The 19,840-nt window shown below is 41.9% G+C and overlaps 2 protein-coding genes across 6 annotated transcripts; both read right to left on the reverse strand.

Moving 5' to 3' along the window:
• Nucleotides 1-266: 266 nt before the first annotated feature.
• Nucleotides 267-5,365, reverse strand: LOC110509978 (mannose-P-dolichol utilization defect 1 protein). 2 transcript variants are annotated; one of them, XM_036968315.1, is made up of 8 exons: nt 5,152-5,365; nt 4,766-4,831; nt 4,445-4,577; nt 4,208-4,293; nt 3,826-3,944; nt 1,354-1,464; nt 1,085-1,162; nt 267-750 (listed from the first exon to the last, which is right to left on the reverse strand). In XM_036968315.1, exons 1-8 carry the CDS (start codon nt 5,264-5,266, stop codon nt 610-612), a joined length of 849 nt encoding a protein of 282 aa, XP_036824210.1. In that variant the 5' UTR covers nt 5,267-5,365; the 3' UTR covers nt 267-609. The 2 variants fall into 2 exon arrangements, with proteins under 2 accessions (XP_036824210.1, XP_021446908.2); XM_021591233.2 differs by having other exon boundaries at nt 267-1,162; nt 5,152-5,289.
• Nucleotides 5,366-6,087: 722 nt separating this feature from the next.
• Nucleotides 6,088-18,462, reverse strand: LOC110509977 (steroid hormone receptor ERR1). 4 transcript variants are annotated; one of them, XM_036968314.1, is made up of 9 exons: nt 17,965-18,460; nt 17,798-17,856; nt 15,541-15,664; nt 11,634-12,017; nt 11,322-11,438; nt 10,997-11,110; nt 10,592-10,759; nt 10,092-10,361; nt 6,088-9,513 (listed from the first exon to the last, which is right to left on the reverse strand). In XM_036968314.1, the coding sequence occupies exons 4-9, from the start codon at nt 12,010-12,012 to the stop codon at nt 9,260-9,262; spliced, it is 1,302 nt and encodes a 433-aa protein (XP_036824209.1). In that variant the 5' UTR covers nt 12,013-12,017; nt 15,541-15,664; nt 17,798-17,856; nt 17,965-18,460; the 3' UTR covers nt 6,088-9,259. The 4 variants fall into 4 exon arrangements, with proteins under 4 accessions (XP_036824209.1, XP_021446906.1, XP_021446905.1 ...); XM_021591231.2 differs by lacking the exon at nt 17,798-17,856 and having other exon boundaries at nt 15,541-15,582; nt 17,965-18,462; XM_021591230.2 differs by lacking the exon at nt 17,798-17,856.
• Nucleotides 18,463-19,840: the final 1,378 nt, after the last annotated feature.

Raw genomic sequence — 19,840 nt, forward strand, 5'->3', positions numbered from 1 at the left:
AGGGTTGATATTTTCATCTTAAGCGATAAATCCCCCTTGTGACAGGAGGAATGAAAGCTTGTTGTGTACAACAGGGGAGGGGCAATAGAATGCAAGTTTCACAAAAATGTGTTAATTGTTCAAACATTTCATGCCCATCTATGAGTAACAGGGTTGATGTGTTGTGTTGTAATTTGTTTTTTTTATACCATGAAAACACATAAAAATGGCCAAAGAGTAGAACCAGTTCACCTATATTTACACAGATTTCCCTATATGTCCAATGCTCCTTTTGAAACAATTTTATTATTAAAACAAGATTTCAGTTCATGTTAACAGGGTTAACCTTAAAATGAGGAACAGACGTAAATGAATCACATTAAATGAATAATAATCTTCAGACATTATAGTCAAAGCAACAAAATAACTACTGCTTTGCAATGATCTTAAGATACATTTAGGGGTTGAGTAGGATAAAATCCTCCTTGAAGTCAGAAAAACATGCACTTTAACAAGTCTTTATTCTTTAAACTGATTTCTTGAATTTTCTGTGGTTCATATTAGGCACTTCATTTAATAAAAACAGGCATATTCAAATGTAATATTGGTGCACAATTTATACTTAAAATATCAAAGGGACTCAAAAGGCATTCTATTCGTGGAACGACCCTGCTGTACGACAATATATTCAAAAGTTTTATTAATAACAAAATTGAACAAATTCAATAACCCAATCCCCATATATGAGCCAATGGAGACGCAAGAATGTATCTGTAAAAGAAGGGAAGATATTACACTTCTGCAGCAGCTTTCCTCAAGATAGGCATGAGAATCACAGTACACTTTGGTCTCCGAGCAACAACGCAATTACTGAAAGTACAAATATATATACCATTTATATAGTAATATAGTTTATAGAGCATTATATTTTATTATGTGACCTGAAATTGAACAAACTTTGCCATACTACACACACACACAACAGAATGATTGAAATAACCTAGAAAATGTATCCCATTTACTATAACAGCGGGTCCTTGGATTGAATTGTGGTTGACCACTACTCTGTCTTGTCTTTAGTACGGCTATTCCTGTAACAAACCACCTGGGTCAGGAGCAGGCAGCTGAGACAGGCAGCCACTACATGGGTCACAGTAGAGACAGAGCTCCAGTCTCCAGTTTCCTACAGAGAGGGATAAGGGAGGAGGGATGGGAGGGGGATAAGGGAGGAGGGATGAGAGGGGGATAATGTAGGAGAAGGATGAGGAACAGAGGAGTGACAAGGGAAAATAGATGGTAGAAGTCAAATGAGAAGGCAGGGTAGAATGCAGAGGCATTGAAAGGGAATGTAAAAGGTACAGATTTTTTTTATACCTGTAGAGAGGTGAAGATAAGAGCCAGGGAGCCAGTGAAGACCAGGAACACAGACAGAGCTGACAGCTGGCCCGTGTTGCCATGGTAGTAGTTAGTCCCTGCCTGGATCACCTGGATAAACATCCAACATAAAACAATCAACAGTCAGTCTGTACAAGTCAATGTAGGCAAATGTTTATTATGACCTAACATAAGCAGTTCTCTTTTCTCTCGATTGACAAAGACCTAAATGATAGCAGCAGACAAATCCAATGTTGTACTTCTCCTGCTGAAGTTTGAGATAAGCATGCTTATCTCATCGGCCAGAGGCGTACACAAAAAGCCAGATCAATGACTGAGCCAGCGAACTATTCTGAAATAATGTTTTTTTTCTAAAAGAGGAGCATAAAATGGACACGGTCTAATTGACTCAACAACCAAAAACGCATATCTAAGCGTTGCTTTCTTAAAATGGACCAGAAAAATCAACCTTTGTTTATCAAAGTTAGCTGGCTAACTCATTAATCCTGCTTTGTAGTATACCCCTCTGCTCCTATAGACGGGTTGACTGACAGCGGCACGGAAATGAACGGCAACAATGACAAGAAGCTGCCTAGTGATCTCTGGCCGCCCAACAAGCTGCCCACTTGACCCCATCCCCTCCTCCATCTCTGGAGACCTTCTCCCATTCCTCACTTCCCTCATCACTGACCGCGTTCCAACTGACTTCAAGATGGCCAGAGTCGCTCCTCTCCCTAAGAAACCAATACTTGACACATCTGACGTCAAACTACAGACCTGTATTCCTTCTTTATTCTCTTTCTAAAACACCTTTGTGCAGTCTCTGACCAATTCTCTCGTTATCTCTCTCAGAACAATCTTCTTGACTCTAACCAGTCAGGCTTCAAGACAAGTCACTTAACCGAGTCTGCTCTTCTCTGTGTCACAGAGGCTCTGCCAAAGCTGACTCTCTCTCCTTTGTTCTCATCCTCCTAGATCTATCCGCTGCCTTCGACACCGTGAACCATCAGATCCTCCTCTCCACCCTCTCAGGGTTAGGCATCTCAGGCTCTGCACACTCCTGGATTGCATTCCTACCTGACAGGTCGCTCCTACCAGCTGTCTTGGAGAGGATCTGTGTCTGCTCTCACTACTGGTGTCCCCCAGGGCTTGGTTCTAGGCCCTCCTTTACGTTTCCTTTTACACCAAGTCACTCAGCTCAGTCATATTCTCATATGGTCTCTCCTATAAATAACTGCTATGCGGATGACACTCAACTACTCTTCTCCTTCCCCCCTTCTGACACCCAGGTGGCGACACATATCTCTGTGTACCCGGCTTACATCTCAGCTTGGATGTCGGCTCACCACCTCAAGCTCGAAAAACTGAGATGCTCTTCCTCCCGGGGAAGGCCTGTCCACTCAAAGACCTCTCCATCACGGTTGACAACTCCACGGTGTCCCCTCCCAGAGTGCAAAGAACTTTGGCGTGACAACACCCTGTCCTCTGCACACATCAAACCAGTGACTCGCTCCTGCAGGTTCATGCTCTACAACATCTGTAGAGTATGACCTTTCCTCACACAGGAAGAGGTGCAGGTCCTAATCCAGGCACTTGTCATCTCCCGTCTAGACTCCTGGAATCTGTTGGCTGGGCTTCCCACTTGTGCCATCAAACCCCTGTAATTTATCCTGGATGCCGCAGCGTGCCTGGTGTTCAACCTTCCTAAGTACTCCCCGCTCTTCTGCACATTCCACCGGATTCCAGACGAAGCAAACATTATCTTCAAGACCCTGGTGCTTGCCTACAGAGCAGCAAGGGGAACAGCATTACCTTCAAGCTATGCAAAAACCTACATCCCATCCGAGGACTCCGTTCCGCAACCTCTGGTCTCTTGGCCCTCCCACCCGTTCAGGAGGGCAGCTCCCACTCAAAGCTCTTCTCTGTCCTGGCACCCCAAAGGTGGAACAAGCTTCCTCCTAAAGTCAGGACAAGCTTCCTCCTAAAGTCAGGACTATGGATTCCCTGCCCATCTTTCCAAAACATCTTAAACCCTACCTCTTTGAAAAGTATCTTACATAACTATCACGGCGCCCCCGACACCCCTAAAGATGAAATGTAAAAATAATCTTCGGTAGCTTTTTTCAGCCTCTTTGTATCTTGTTATTGAGACCATGTCTTGTTTTGAGGTGTTTTGACTGATGTCATGTCTATGCTAATATGGCTAGCTAACCAACAACTGTAACTATGTATTTGAGACCTGTGCTCATTGTGCAAATGTATTTGTTTTCAATAAACATTGAGACAAGTGATAGTTTACATGCTGTCAAAAGTTTAATTAACCAACCCAGTCTGTTTTGCTCCATAGTTTCACAAGCGTTGGTTTTGTTGCTAAACAAACAACACTTCTACACCATCTGTACCTTAACTGCTATAAGCCTTGCAGTTGATTACATTTCCATGCAAATAGAAAATAAAAGTATTGTATCATACCCGGCTAGCAACAACAGCCAGCATGCTGGAGGCCTGCATCGCAGGGATGACGTGTTCAGGGACCAGAGGAGAGGTCAGGAGCAACATAACGCCACCGTAGACCAAGAGGAATACTATACCTGCAGGAAACAAGGACAGTTATGACAAAGCCCTGGTACAGACCATACACTCATTTTCCTGTGAACTGTTGAACTACTTTGTCATAACATTGCCTAATTTGCTCCTTTTACCAAGGGGGTGGTGACTTACCAAACAGTAGCTAATCAACGTGTTTAAAACATTTAATCTCGCCACTATTGTGAGTATTGATGTAAAATGAATCTATAGGCAGGGACTCAGGCACATTGGAAGCACAAGTATACACAGAGAGGAGTGGTCAAACCTTTGAGGGTGTTACCACTGTAGTGTTGAATTAGGAAGCCCATGGCCAAACCCTGCATAAACATGAACAGCCTCTCTGACCAAGCTCTGTGCAGACAGACAGACACACAAATGTTGTCAATAACAGGCTTTGTCCAATTCACTGGTTTTCGCTCATCAGCGTCACACGGTTGGCTGGATTAGTGTAAACCACTTTTGTTAAAAAGGAGTGTGTAATAAAAAAACAAATTGATCATACTCAAGGGGGAAGTTGTTGGTGATGCAGTAGACCACAGGACCTGTGATGGCATAGACCTGCAGTAGGACAGACCACCAGCTAATCCCTGATGCACTCCTGGCCCTCAGTACCTTCCACAGCTGAGGGAGCTGCGCTGTTTGGCAGACCGACAGGTGGAGGAGAGGGAAGGGCATATGAGAGAGGGGGAAAAGCAAAAAGGCATAGCAACAGACAGAAAGCGATATGTAGATATAGAACCTCTGCGTAACAGAGGTTTCCCGATTATTAATCCTTGCATAATGTGTGAGAGCAGTCGAAAAGACAGAGAGAGGTTTTTCTCACCCATCACAGTCCCAAGAATGATCCACACTCCCACAGTTTTGCTCAGAACTATCTTCCAGCATGGCACTATTATTACAACAACAAAAAAGTATCGTCAGACCACCTAAACCAGTATGAAGCTGTGACCCAAATTTCCAGATGAACATCTGGGGTGGAGGACTTGTTAAAATACTAGAAAATATCTACTGTAGGCTTTACAAGACCTTCGGCAAGGCTTATAAAAACACTGTATACAAAAGGTGCTGAAACATTGTAACACTTTAACAATCACGCATGCAACGATTTCCTCAGCTTTGCTCTACGTAAGCATCTCTAAATAACACATCTGAAATGAATATCACGCCAGCAGCACATCTTTTCCGGACCAACAGGACAGCGAACCTCACCGTGGAGAAAGTTTAAGTTGACAAAAAAGTAGTTGTAACATTTCTCTGGCAAAAAGTATGTGAGTAGAAACTCTTTAGTTGGAGACAGCAATTCCTCCACCTCCGACGTGTCCATCGTTCTACAACTGTGTGCCCTTGGAAAGTTTTCCCACTGATTTTAGGGAAACAGCGGCAAACAAAAAGCCTTCCCAAACAGCCTTGCCAAGTATAATGCGGAACTAATGTCATTAAAGCGCAGCAAAAGGGAAGCAAAAGCTGTTGCACTTTTTCCAGTGTCCAATGAGAAGACAGTCTTAGCAAGATCCTCTCTGATCCAACCAATCAAAACCGAGAGACCAGAGCACATCGTTAGGTTCCATTGGTGTCAGTGACAGAGGAAGCGTTTGGCAGATAATGTGCTGTTTTTATTTAATTAAAAAAATGCCTAGGTTTTTAGCTGAAGAGGGCTAATATAATCTTCCACAGATGACTCAGGTTCAAGCCCATTGACCATATAGATAGATAATGTGCCTCCTGCTGTAAATGGTGATGGACTGAGCTATAGCCAGCCCTAGGTCATAGAGATCACTGTGCATGAGGCTGTGCAGGATACATGTCTAATGTGTTGATGGAAAACTGTTGGTATGGGAGATAGTTCTAAATACAAAAAGTTCACAAACTGACTGTCTTTCAAATTGGGGTTCTTAATGAAATCGGATATGATACTGTACCTCTGCAGAGGGGTACATGTTTGCTGAGAATCTGCATTATGCAGTTATGTCCATAGACTTACATATTATAACTAATGTAATAGGATATATTTGGTTATATCTGACTGATTAACCTTTCGTGAGCAGGACAGGAAATATTGTTTAACATGATTGGGAAACAGGACAGCAGCAGACAGACAAACATTCTAACAAACAGATCATGACAGAAGACGTACGAGACCAATGATATGTGATGGTGTCTGCTAATTTATTACAAAACACAAAGCACCTACAATATTTAAATCGACCCCTTGTTTCCTGCAGTGTAGCATTTGTCTTCACAGTGATTTAATTATGAACATTTTGTTTAGACAGTCACATCAAATTAACCATTGTAGCTTACTGAAAAACAGTACAAACACAGACATTCACAGCCATTAGACTTAAACCCACACAAAAAATTAAACGAGTATTAACAAACATCAGCAAATTGAGTGAAAAATAGAATTTAATATTTTAAATACAGTATTTTTTTAAATACAAATATTGATTAGAATTTTTCCACATTATAAGCTTTAGTACTACTATTAATTATTTTTATTACTGTTGATGTTTAATTTACATTATGTGACTATACAAGGAAATGTGAAACTGAGTTTTGGTAATTTCTTGTATTGCTCATTTACGTCAATGTACACAAACATACTAACAACTAGCAATGACTTTACATCCTCTACATTGTGATAGTCTAAATCCCCCCCACCAACCGTACCTATATATGACAGACAAAGTGGCATTACATATTGCGTATCCCTATGAAAACACTACCTTTGTATTATTATATTAGAGTTAATATTGACACAAACATTAACTTTATTAAACTGTACACTTTTTTTTTTTAAATTCAGTCTGAGAAACAAAATACAAAAATTATGATAGAACACATAACAAATCAGACAGCAACATATAGTACAGAGTTGAAACAATTGTCGCCTGGTGTTACTTTTTAATTTAAAAACCTGAATTACAATAATGGAGCCACAAATGGTCATCAAACGCAAACATCCACAGCCACGAAGAACAGAACTAAATCTCGAACATTTGTTTGGGAGTTTCCAGACTGCAAAATCTCCTCTCACAACTAGGTGGGGTAATTGAGAGGAGAGTATATTAATTCAACATGGTTGAATTAATATACTAAAGAACATGGGTTTTCTTCAATGCATTATCAGAAAAAAAAATCTATTTCAGTAATAAATTTGAAACATAACATTCACAACATTCACAATGGATTGCCTTATTCAGGTATTTCAGTACCAAACTTTCAGAGTTTAACCGTCTTATTTCAGTACCAAACTTTCCAAGTTTAACAATCTAAACTCAAGATTAAAATCCTGTAGAAAAAACAGATACTCAAGTATGAATTTCAATTAACAGTGGCAATTAGTTGAATCTATCCCATCATTCATGTCAGGGACTACCACATTTTTTACCATGCTTTAAAGTTCTCAACAATGAAAATACACAGTCATAACGTATTTATAGTAATACAGCACCCAACAAGTATGATTTAGAGTCTACATCATACATGTTGGGTGCTGTATTACTAGAAATGTTATGACATTGTAGACTGAATTAGCATTTTGCTGCTCTGATTGATTTACAATCACATTCTTCCTCAGCAAGTGGCCAAAGGACCAACAGTCCAGGCCCTTTACATTTTGCAATTTCTGGTAGCTTACAGACACTGTAGCTTACAGAAACTGTAAGAGCTCTGAATAGATAAATGTAGATCACAAATCAAGCCCATAAAACAGAGTAAACAGACAAATAGAAACTATGAGAAGGATTAAAAGGAGGGTCTCAGTCAGAGTGGCTGTAGATTCCCATATGAGGCTGAATGTGTTGCATTTCATGTTGCTCTAAACCCCATTTGGGCACTATTAGGCTTGCAGTTCAAAGGTCATACACAGTACGAAGACCTCCAGGTCAAAACAACAGAAGTCCCTTTCTTCAGTCTTTCAGCGGCTGCAAGAGGAGAAGCAAACTGTTCCGCTGAAACAACACCTCATATATATATATATATATATATATATATATATATATATATATATATATAAAAACAGTTTAAATTCCTAATTTTAGCCCCAAATCGATTTGATCACTAATAATGGCAGTCAGTTAATCAAACTAATGGTTTTGAACAGCACATTCCATCTGAATCAGAGGGGTTGGAGAGGACCAGTGAAGAGATCTGGAGAATCAAGAATCCAATGAAAACATGCTCAGGAGCCATTGTAGTTCCCCTCTGACCCAATCTTCTTTATTCACTCTGTTATGGCCAGGCTGACCAAGAAAGTAGAACAGTTACTTTTTCCCCGGATCTTGCCGCTTCATTGTGGTGCCAACACTGCAAAATGACAGCGCACCTTCTCTCGCTCACATACACTCACACAAAGGCTTGCGCATATTTCATTTTTTTTGTATGCCTATTGAGACTACTTACAGTATAAATAAAATCAAACAACTTCCAAGTACAGCGACACTTCAACACTTTGTTGACAATCATCATATTCCCTTTTCTTGGACTAATAACCATTTGCACAGCCTTTTATAAGCTGTTTTTCCACACCCACCCTGCCACATAGGCCTATACGTATAGCCAGTCATTGCCTAACCAGTTACCACTATTATTTTATTTTGTATGTAAAGTATTGTATTGCTTTAAAAATATTGCAAGTAATTCCTATGAGTAAATTGTAAGACTGTGCGTCTGTGTATGTAGACTAACCTACTACTCTTATGGGTGCATGGTTGGTCTGACCCTATACTGCAGTCTTTGTAAATGGTTGTTTCTTTGCCTGGTATTTTAGTATGGCTTTTGTGTGGAGGGAGATATTGCATTTTTCACAATCAAGACTCAGCCACAAGGTTACAGTCTGGTCTTAGATATCTAACTGCAGTCCTTCAGTAGTTTCTGATGTGAAGCTTACCCACTGGGCACACACACTGGTTGAAATTACGTTGAACCAACATGGAATAGTCATTGAATTGATGTCTGAGCCCAGTGCTACAAATGAAAAACCTTAGTGATACTGGAAATCTAATATGATTCTGACATTCAAACTGACTATGTCTTGGACTCTTTCAATGAAGTTTGGCAGTCAAGTATTAAGGTGTTAAACTCCACCATCAACCTCCACTGAGGGCATCTACAACATGTATACATGTTTTCTCCATTTTTTTAACACCATTTTGAATCTCTGAAGAGGCCAGAGATTATCTCCACATTCTTCATGGTCAAAATCTAAGACAAACCTCTCTGTTCACAGCAGCCAGCCATTCACTCTGCAGATTGCCCGTCTCTCATCGTGCCCTTGCATCCGCTCTCCTTGGCTTCTCCTCACCCTCCCTTCTCTCTAGGGCGAGTCCATCATGGCTTCCAGCATCTCTAGGAAGAGTTTGTGCATGGGCACGCCACCTCGGGTCTTGATGCTGTAGAAGGTGGTGAGGGCGCGACCGGCTGTCTGGCGGAGGAGGGGGAGGGTGAGGAGGAGGCGCCCCACCCGCTGGGGGTCCTCGGGATGTCGCTGGCACTCCATCTCCAACAGGGTCTGGTGGAGGAGGTCCCTCAGCTTCTGCACTGCCTCCATGTCCTCTATGTACACAGAGTCTGGCAGAGGAGAGGGGGAGCATGGTCAGACTGTATATCAGTGGGGGAAGAGGGTGATTTTTTCTAAATGATTTATTTTATCTTTTGGAGAGATGGTTTTGTAAGATTGTGTTTGGCAGAAAATGTGGATGATTAAGGAACAGGACACACCAGTCCAGACTAATGACCATCTTTGTATTTGCATAACACATAGTGCCTTTGTGGGTTAAGCAGACCGTGGGGGTGAATCTTCTGTTTACAGTAATTGTCTGTCAGTCCCTCAGGGCTGGAGTTATTTTCATCAACAATCTCTTCAAAAATGGAGACTACACCGATCTTTACTAATCTGTCTTCGCTGATTTCTTGAGTTGTATTTTCTTTTAAAGAAACGGTTGGACATAAACTGTTGCTTAATGGAACTGAAAGTGGAATAGTGCTTCAAATAAAGCATGTCATCATATTAGCAACTAATTGTACATATGGAGGGTTCGGTATTTCAGTCTCACCTACTGCTTTCATCACATTTTCATGTTGTGACACTCCACATAATGCTGATTGTAAAGGTATTCTAGGATTATACTTTTGTATAGCTAGTTTACCGGAGTTGGTGAGTGCGATGGCTTTGAGCATGACAAACTCCTCCCGGTCCAGCTGCAGGGAGCGGAAGCGTCGGGCCAGCTGGCTGATGGCTGCGTTGAGCTCTGTCAGTCCAGCCACGCGGGACATCTCCTCGTCAAGGACAAAGTCCTCAGCGAACACTACCTCATCCTCACAGCCCAGGGAGCGGAAGGCCACACCCAGCACCAGCACCTCCAACCACACAGACTGCAGCACCGACATCTGGTCTGCCAGAGACAGCGACAGGAAGCCTACAGTGGGGGACAGGGTAGACTGACTGATCAATCACTAGGCTAAAAGCTGATACAACTAGACAGCATTCTAGTTCCTGATCAAGGCATAATGAACCACTGCAGGGCTACTGATAAGCGTTGAGGGCTAGTTCCCACTAACTTATTTCACCTTACTTTCCATACTTTCCGCCATTCTCTTCTCATGCCGATCTCCCTCCCCACCAATCCCTCTTCCCTGTCCCCCTTACCGGGGATGTGTTTGGCCCAACCGATGATGACGACCAGTTCACGGTCGGCGAGGTCACAGAGGGTGGTGAGTGTGCGCTGAGCCGTATCAGGCTGCAGGGGGTCAGGCATGGCAAACAGTTTCTCTGGCTCTGCCACCAGGAGGTGGGACACGATGATGTTGGAGGAGCCTGAGTCACGCACACAAACAGAAAGCAAAGGTCATGGCACAACTCATGTTACATTTACCATAAAACAAAGGACAAAGGCACTATGTTAGTCTGAACTCATCCTTATGTGGAAATAGTTCCATGATGTTACTTGATGCTTCTGTTCAGAAATGAAGGCTCTCTGGAAAAACAGACTGCACAGTTAAGAGTGTTTCTTAACTGACAAACTCTGAAAATGTCTCCTGAACAATCTCCTACCTTTCTCCCCTTCCTTCCTAAGCGGTAGAGGGGCACTCTGGTAGGTCGCATTCTCCACCTCTGGACGCCTTTTATACTTCTGTCTCCCTCCTCTGACCCGGTCCAGACGGACTCCTGCAACACACAACACCACGACAATGAATAGAAAGGGATAAGGAGAGTAGGAGAGTGAGAGAGAAAAAGAGAAACAAATTCCCTTTGTTTGGAGAAGTATGGAGATAAAAAAAGGCAGATCTTAATCAAATAACTACTTTCCACACGGCATCAAACAGTGTCTCCAGACCAGACCAGACCACTAGTTAAGGGCTATGGGTCATACGCTCACCCTCTTTCAGCATGCCTACTTTAAGGCACTTGGTGAAGCGGCACGCCTGGCAAGCCTTTCTGCGCCTCTTGGTGATCTCACATTCGTTTGACGCAGGACAGCTATATTCGATGTTACCTTAGGTAAGGCAAGGAGGTGGAAAGAAGGCGGAGAGAAGGAGAATAAACAAACAATAGCGATATGAGACTTCTGTCAAAGCAATCAAGGTCTATCCCATTTCATTCACTATACTGGATTGCAGAAACGCACAAGACACACACTCAACTTCTTCCACACACACACACACACACACACACACACACACATCCTTACCCTGGATGGTTCTCTTGAAGAAGGCCTTGCAGGCTTCACACGAGGCTACACCGTAGTGGTAGCCAGATCCTACATCTCCACACACTAAACACAGTCTCTTGGGTAGTGTGCTCAGGGCATACTTGCACCGCCCTCCTCCGCTACCTGTGGATCCCTCCTCCGCCCCATCACCACCCTCCTCCTTGAAGTGGCACCGCAGGGCCGGTGTGTACAGAGGGGGTGAGTAGCGCCCAACCCCGTCTCCTCTTGTCCCACCTCCACCACTCTGGGAGGAGTCTGAGGAGGCTCCCCCTGGGCTGGCCCGGCCCCCACCACCTCCCTCTGGACTGCTGGGCTCTGCCTTGATGTACAGGTCTGACCGACGCTCCCTGGAAGACATGATCACTGCAGACAGAGAGGAGAAAGATAGGGGGGTGAGACAGAGGTATCAGACTGTTACACATCCATTTCTGAGTCACCTTTTCATTACATGTTAGTATCAATACACCCCTCCAGACAACCAGGACCAACATCAATCCTAAGGAGACAACATTAAAATAATCAAAGCTGTTGCCTCAATGCTGAATTATATCACTCGCTTGACATCTGACAAGTCACGGCGAAGACACCTTTGGCTTGACTGTCAAGCACCAACAGAGAGCTGCAAAGACTGAACATATTACACACTGTAATATGCCTCCTTTTCCCTTATTAAAAGCAACAAAAAAACTGTAGGCTTTCACAGTGTTGGATTCGAGGTTAAACTTGGAACACTTATACTCAGAAGTATAGGAACATTAGTTACAAAAGAGACATGAGGGGTGCCATAACGAAGCTTGGGAGGGGCTGAGCGCAGGGAAAACAATCGCACGTGACAGTACTGATAAGGGGAGAAACAGTTAAAGGCTCATATCACTTAGTTCCCTGCTTAGCAATAATTATGCAATGTTTAGCGATAAGGAGGAGACTCCACCCAAAGTGGGGCATGAATACCACCACGGGGGAAGCCATGTCTGAGTCTGAATTACAACTGATCTGGACTCTTTGGTTTGATAAAAAAAATCATGGTGAATCCTGCCGACAACGCCAACTATTAGGTTCTAATTTTCAGAGTAAATAACTCACGGACACTAGAAAAGCTTAACCAAGTTGAATTCTTCCCAAAGGGCTGATTCAGCTGTAATTCAGACAAAGGCATGGCTTCCCCGTGGTGGTATTCATACCCCACTTTGGGTGGAGTCTCCTCCTTATCGCTAAATATTGAATCATTCTTGCTAGGTGATGGGAGGAAAAACAACGACAGTTACATATCGTAATATTATTTTGGACAATATTACATTGGAGTCAAAGTACGTTAGCTAGAGCTTGTCTGCTGCATCTGCACCAAAACTCTGGTATTTTTCCTAATTTAGCTTGTTCTCCATCCTCTTTTTAAATAGTGAGCCAACATGTTTTCAGCACTTTAATTTCAAATGACTGATCAAACTAATGTTCTGATGCTCTCATCTCTCAGCAGTAGACATATTTGGAACATGAAATCACAATATTGAACAGCAATAAATATAGAATCGTGGAAATTGCAATACATATCGTATCGGCACCTAAGTATCGTGATAATATTGTATCGTGGGTTCCCTGGCGCTTCCCAGCCCTACTGCAGTGTGGGTACCTATTGCCTCATAGATATGCAACAACCAGTAGCCTATAAGACAAATGGCTGCACACCAGCAGAGAATAATTTGACATAATAATAATGGGATATTTTGAATTACGAGAGAGAGAGAGAAAAATAGGCGAGCGAGATGGAGACAGAGAAGGGGAAGGGAGAGCGTGTTCAACCATGCATGTGTGTGAGAGTACCGTATGTACCGTATTTGAGCGCTAAAATGCTAAGGGATGTGAGAGAGACCATAATCCCAGCTCCAACCTACTCTGACCTCTCCAGATTAGGGTCATTAATCCAGAGCAGAGTAGCAGCAATCCCTTAACCCCATAAGGAATCCCAGTAAGGAGATGGACGACACTCCCAACACTCTCCATTGTGACGCACTGAACCTACAAACAGCATTAGAGACAGTTGTGCATGGCCGATTATCACTTAATCATCTGAACAACTGTAGAAAGAGAACACTTTCAAAATTCAATGCAAAAATGTTACTTAAAGAGATTCTGGGATCATGACAGCACACAGCACACAGACAGGGATTGTGTAAAAAGGGGATCCTGTCTCTGAACTCTACACTGTAGGCCACTGGTCCTACCCTTCTCCTCCTTTCCACAGATCAGCAGGAGGTGTTGCAATGTGGGCCAATGTACTTTGGTTGGTCCAGTGGCCAAATGCTTCTCACACGCCATTCACTATGGCCTGTAATCTTTACGCCTTTACGTAACACGTCAACTATGACATTACTACCCTGACCCCAACCCCACCTCTCTATTTGTAACAGGAGTTACAGTCCAACTGCAAAGGAGGGAGAGAGACACAGGCACAGATGCTTTCTAGTAAAATATATCCATGCCAAGAATTTCCCACGCTGTTCTAGCTCCCATCCTTGGCATAGGTGACCATTTATTATTTGTGAAGCTATTCAATAATTACAATGTTCTGATAATGATGATCCCAACAGGTAAATAATAATCTCCTGATTTTTATGAAATTAACATATTCAAGAGTGATAAAATGAAGTGGTAAAACAGAGATTTCAATGATCTGACAATGATCTGACAAATGCTGAGGTCTTCACGCCTATTTGTCAGAATGAGCCTTAACAATATAATCCGCCACCCTCGCTGAACTCAAACTCGAGAGACAACCGGAAGAAGCCCCCGCAAGATTCAATAAAATGTGCAGTGCATGTGAGTTAGCTAGCTAGCTAACAGCTAGTACACTATTTTTTCGTGTACTTTAATTCGGGCAAAGCCATTCGTGGGACGGTGAGAGGCAGGTTGGTCAGGTAAAGAAAAAAGTGTAGATAATAATAACATGAATGCCACGTCCCTATTATTTTTCCTGGCTTTATGAGGAATTTAGCTAGCTAGCTAACGTTAAACAGTATCACAGTTAGCCGTTATAGCAAGTGAAGTTCCATGTGTGGGGTTTGCACATTCTCAGACATAAAGAGCTAGCCTTCCAGCTAATATTCCCTATCTAGATATATGTTGGATGTTCAGTTACCTAGCAGAATGGAAAACGTATATTTAGATAACTAGCTAGGTAATCCCAAACTGAAGTCTAAAGAAAATATACTAGTAACGTTACTATAGCTAGCTAACGTTAGCTAGCAATCTGTGTATTGTTGGCTTTCCTCATCAGGTGACATCAACTTACCTCTAGCCAGCAAGCTCTCCTTCAATGTAGCTTGAGTTCCCCAAGTATTTGCTTTCCCTCGGCGATATTATCGCGCAGGTTTGTGTTGTTGAGAGGCTACACAACGTAGCTAACATGTTATAACGCGTCTAAAACGTGTCATGATCCTCAAACGTGTCGAAATCGAATGTTGGTTTTCAGACAGGAGGAGATGGGAAGTCTGATGCATAATAGGAAGTAGTCAATGTAAGTCATTCAATGAAAGACTGAGACGAGGGTGACTGTCTACCCCAGCCTACTACAGTATGCCTTAGTAGCATAGCTAAAAGTCTTTATAAAAAGCAAACACAACATAAATAACAACTTTAATTTGACAAATAATGGCAACTTTTTGATCTGTGAAATCATTAAACCCTTCAAACTTTTATCAAGCATATCCTCCACAGGCTGAGTGTATGTAGTCCTACACTTTGTCAGTGCTTAAAGTCAACCAGTTTGACCATATCTTAAAATAGTTTCAGCAAACTTCACAACCGCATTAATAGATCAGATCACTATTGAACATCCATAATTACTGTTGGTTCAGATTTGATTGAAAGATATAGAAGACAAAGCAATTACCTGTGTTGCTGTGCTGCTGTAAAGCCGTATTCGTCTCTTCTCCTGGTAAACACACTCACTTATTAATTTATTGGTTTAGAATTGGGGCTATGGTCTGGGTAGAACAGTCTGATTATCAGGAAACCTAAGAGGGAAGACAAAACATTTCTGATTTCTTCTCAGGTCATGTATTTTTATGTGCATGTTCAAGATTATGTCATAGGACAGGGACAAAACACATTTCATCTTGGTCTCCCAATTGTTACTTTATCTAAATCTTAACCCCTCCCCACACACACACACACACGTGTACATACAGTATGTACTGTACACCAAACATAATGGTTGCTTTAACCAACATAAGCCCGAAGATGTTGATATATTTTCTTGTTATAAGGCTCAATCATATTTTAAGCACTCTGTCTAGGATTTTCAAGCTTATTAGGGTATTGAAATGTATAGCCAACAAAACCTGTGTGTGTTTGTGTATGAGAGAGAGATTTGTCAAAGCTTTGTAAAACTACTAAACTACTCCCTATCTCTAAACCAAATTGCATCAAATGACTGAGTGACTGTCTATCATACACTGTGTCCTGTTATCTTCATCAACACCATTTGGTAGAAATTGCTGACAAAGGGGGAAACCATTTTTGTCTTTCTCACAGACACAATTTGGATCATTGCAGTCAATTTTCCCATTCCCACACAAGCACACATATACACGTTTCTGCACACTACACCCAACCACCCCTCCCCCAACTCTCTCCCTCTGTGACACATTCCAAAGGTCAAAGTCACAGGAAAGCTTGAAGGACAGATAGAGTAACTGCAATTCGGCCTCCCTCAGACACAAGCACACAGAACATGTTTAAGTTGGATGAATGTTTTAAGACCGGGGGACAAAACAATATTGGAAGAAATGTTAGGGGATAAGATGACTAAATTGGTATGTTATAGGGGAAAAGTGAAAAGATGTATGTATAAAATAGTGCATAATTATTCATATACATTTTCCTATTTTAAGTTGAAAATACACCACCACAACTATTGTTCACATGCATCACAAATAGTTTAACCTGAAGTGAAGCTCAAAAACTGACAGACAAATTTGTCTAAAACTGTTTCTAGATAGCGTCATCTTTTTACTAACACAAGTTCTGCACAATGATAGGCACCATCTTCTACAACAACTAGCACATTATAAAAAAAGGCTTTGAATGACCATCATGATGAGCTCTGAGCCAAGAAAATCTATCTTGACAATTGACACTTTAAACTCAACAGTAACAGCATCAACAAAAGACCCAATTCTGTCTCCTTCCTTTGTCTGATACCAGTATTTGTTTTTAGTTAACTATCTCTGTAAATGTTCCTTATCTCAGATTAAGAACTGTTAGAACACAATTGGTGTTTCTGTGTAAAGGACTGAGGATATCTAAAGTTCAATTTGAAAGCTTTGCATGCAGCACTGTGGAGAGACAGTGAGAGCAGCAGAGGTGACCTTGCCAACTGATCTCAGACCGGTGAAAGGTTAATTGCAAAACTGGATTATGGCTTCTTAAGATCAGGAATCTCAATCCTGGTCCTGGAGGGTCATAGTTTGCACAGGTTATTCCCTTGGGAGACTATTCACCTGCATTCTGATGATGAAATGTACTAACCGAACAGCAGTTGAGAAACTGGACTGTGTGAGTGTTTAAACTGAGTTCATAAAGCATAAAAGTATCTTTAAATTATGGTTGTCACTCAGTATGCCATCAAAGACTATTGGTCAGGCCTTTACCTGGAGAGATAAGGGTGGCAGGTAGCCTAGCGGTTAAACACTTCTGGCCAGTTATTCGTGGTTGCTGGTTTGAATCTCTGAGCCGACTAGTCAAAAATCTGTTGATGTGCCCTTGAGCAATACATTTAACCCTAATTGCTCCTGTAAATCACTCTGGATAAGTGTCTGTCTGCTAAATGGTAAATATATATTATATATGTACAATGTATGACTTAACTGTGGTAGCCAAAGTCCAGAAACAAGAACTAGTCCACTGCAGACCAAATGCTACAGTAAGGATAATTTATTTGGATCTATTTCATACCAATCTGTTTGGATTAATAAAAGCCTACATGAAAATGTGTAGGTAACTACATTGCGCTGATGAGTGAGGGTAAAGCTATAGCTTGATGTAGGTTAGAAGGAATTGACCGAACTCTTTGGGTCAGTCATGATGTCCCAGTGACACAACACACATGCCAAAGCATTCGGTATCTTATTATTACAGCAACTCACCGTTACAATTATCGTTAGCGCGTCCCACTTCAATAACGTGGTCATGCAAAGTTAATCAGCTGCAGAGTAGAGAGGAACCGCGCGTGCAAATGATTCAGACGGAATACAGACTACAGTAGGCCTATATTTTGACAGATTTACAATGTTGACCATTATCAAGCACTTACTTGTATTTGTGTGAACATCGCAGGAAAGAGGTCTCAGACCAGGCAGTACTGTCGCTACGGAAGCCACAGAGAACTCCACTACAAGCCACGGTTATACTCACCGGGGTTTCGACATTGCCACAAGAGTGGATGCAGCTCGTGGCCAAAATAATAGCCTATAACGTTTATTTATGTTTAAATTGTAGGATCTGAGCTGCGATCAGTCGTCGTAGCGCAAAATGTTTCTAAAATGATTGCTTGAAAATAGAAACTGCTGCGACAATGTATCAAGGGACACAGCGTCGAAAGACTGATTGCAGCTGATAAAAAATGGTCAACCAAATGTGGTATTTAATCCATAGGCTATTCTCTTATCAGGCCTGGTCCTGCATATTGATGTTACTGGAGGTTGTAGATTATCCTCGCTGCTACAACTGAGGTTTTAGTTACGTATAGCCTATCCCTTGTCCATTCTCCTCCCTCTCTCAATTTGCGTCTGCGGTGTCTCCGTTACGTCCGTGCGCGCCCTCCAATCCAGCCTCCTTCCATCAGCGTCATCTGCGTTGCAACAATGAAAAAATGACCTACTGTAGTCTAGCGTCAGCCTGTAGCCTCACTATTTTAGGGTTTATACATCGCATATAGAAAAAAAACCTGTCGTGATCATTACCTATGGTATTTAGATCGTGCTCACTACCAACATACAGAAAGCGCAGTAAGAGTGCCTGGTTTATTATTGCATCGAATAGGCTATGTGCTGCCTCTAAACTCCAATGCCAACCAGTAATATGCCATAATTCCTTTTACAGGTTAATGGATTTCAATAATTTACAGTAGGCCCAGCCTATTATAAATAGTTGGACCAATAATAGGTGATCTTTATTAAATGTTTTATTTTACCAGGAAGGCCAATTAAGTTAGGCCTACTAACTTCCATAAAGGCTGCATTTTGGATTGCTTCTGCAGTTTGATAATTTGTTGGTCTAGGCCTAGCCTACTTCATTTCAGAAACAGCTATATGATTATGCAATCCACATTTGATTATGCAACCCAAATAGCTTCACAATATAAATGCTGCACTATTTCCTAGTCCTGTCATACCTGAGTTTCTAATGAACAATAACCAGTTAATTATGGGCCAATTTGCAAAATACATTTTATTCGTACATGTCTGTAATGCAGCGGAATTCATGTCCCCCAATGGATCAAACGACACCATAGTAAACATAGCTTTAGATGGCATGGAAAATGTTTGCAACCGAGCTCAGTCGACTCGGTCTTGTGACTCTGACCCGGCTCACTGCGCTACGTAGGCAACACTCGTCAGCTGGTACGCGGAGTTTTGGATCGATGCCAAGGAAGTGGGGGTCAGTGGACGACTGCAACGAGATGAGAAGAGAAAAAACCGAAGTATAGAATCCGCTTGTTAACTTGACTATAACAGCTGGCATCGATAGAGGAAGGGAGAGGGGTGCGCATGCAGTGCTATCGCAGTCATGGAAAGAGCCGACAACCCATTTCCCCTGTCCGCGGAAAATTCATTTTAAAACACAGAACAGTTGGCAACTGGAATTATCTAAGTAGTGTGTTTGTTAAAATAGCTTAGCATGAGGAAGACCACATGCGGTAGTCTCCTATAATACAAATATATAACAGGAAATATTCTTTAATCAAACCTATCAATCATAAAATAATTAGCTTATAATAATGTATTGTATGTTCATGTGTTAGACCTATGACGTCTGAGAATATTTTCAGAGACACTGCAGAGAGATTGGAGACTGATGGCAGTGTTCCCGGTGTCATTGAGAAAAACATCGACCTTGAATTGAAGGTCATACACGGATTCCGCATGCGCTGCATTTCAAACGGTTTGCATGTTGCTGCAGTCAGCCTC

Source organism: Oncorhynchus mykiss, chromosome Y (genome assembly GCF_013265735.2).
Source record: "Oncorhynchus mykiss isolate Arlee chromosome Y, USDA_OmykA_1.1, whole genome shotgun sequence".
NCBI classification, from domain to species: Eukaryota; Metazoa; Chordata; class Actinopteri; order Salmoniformes; family Salmonidae; genus Oncorhynchus; species Oncorhynchus mykiss.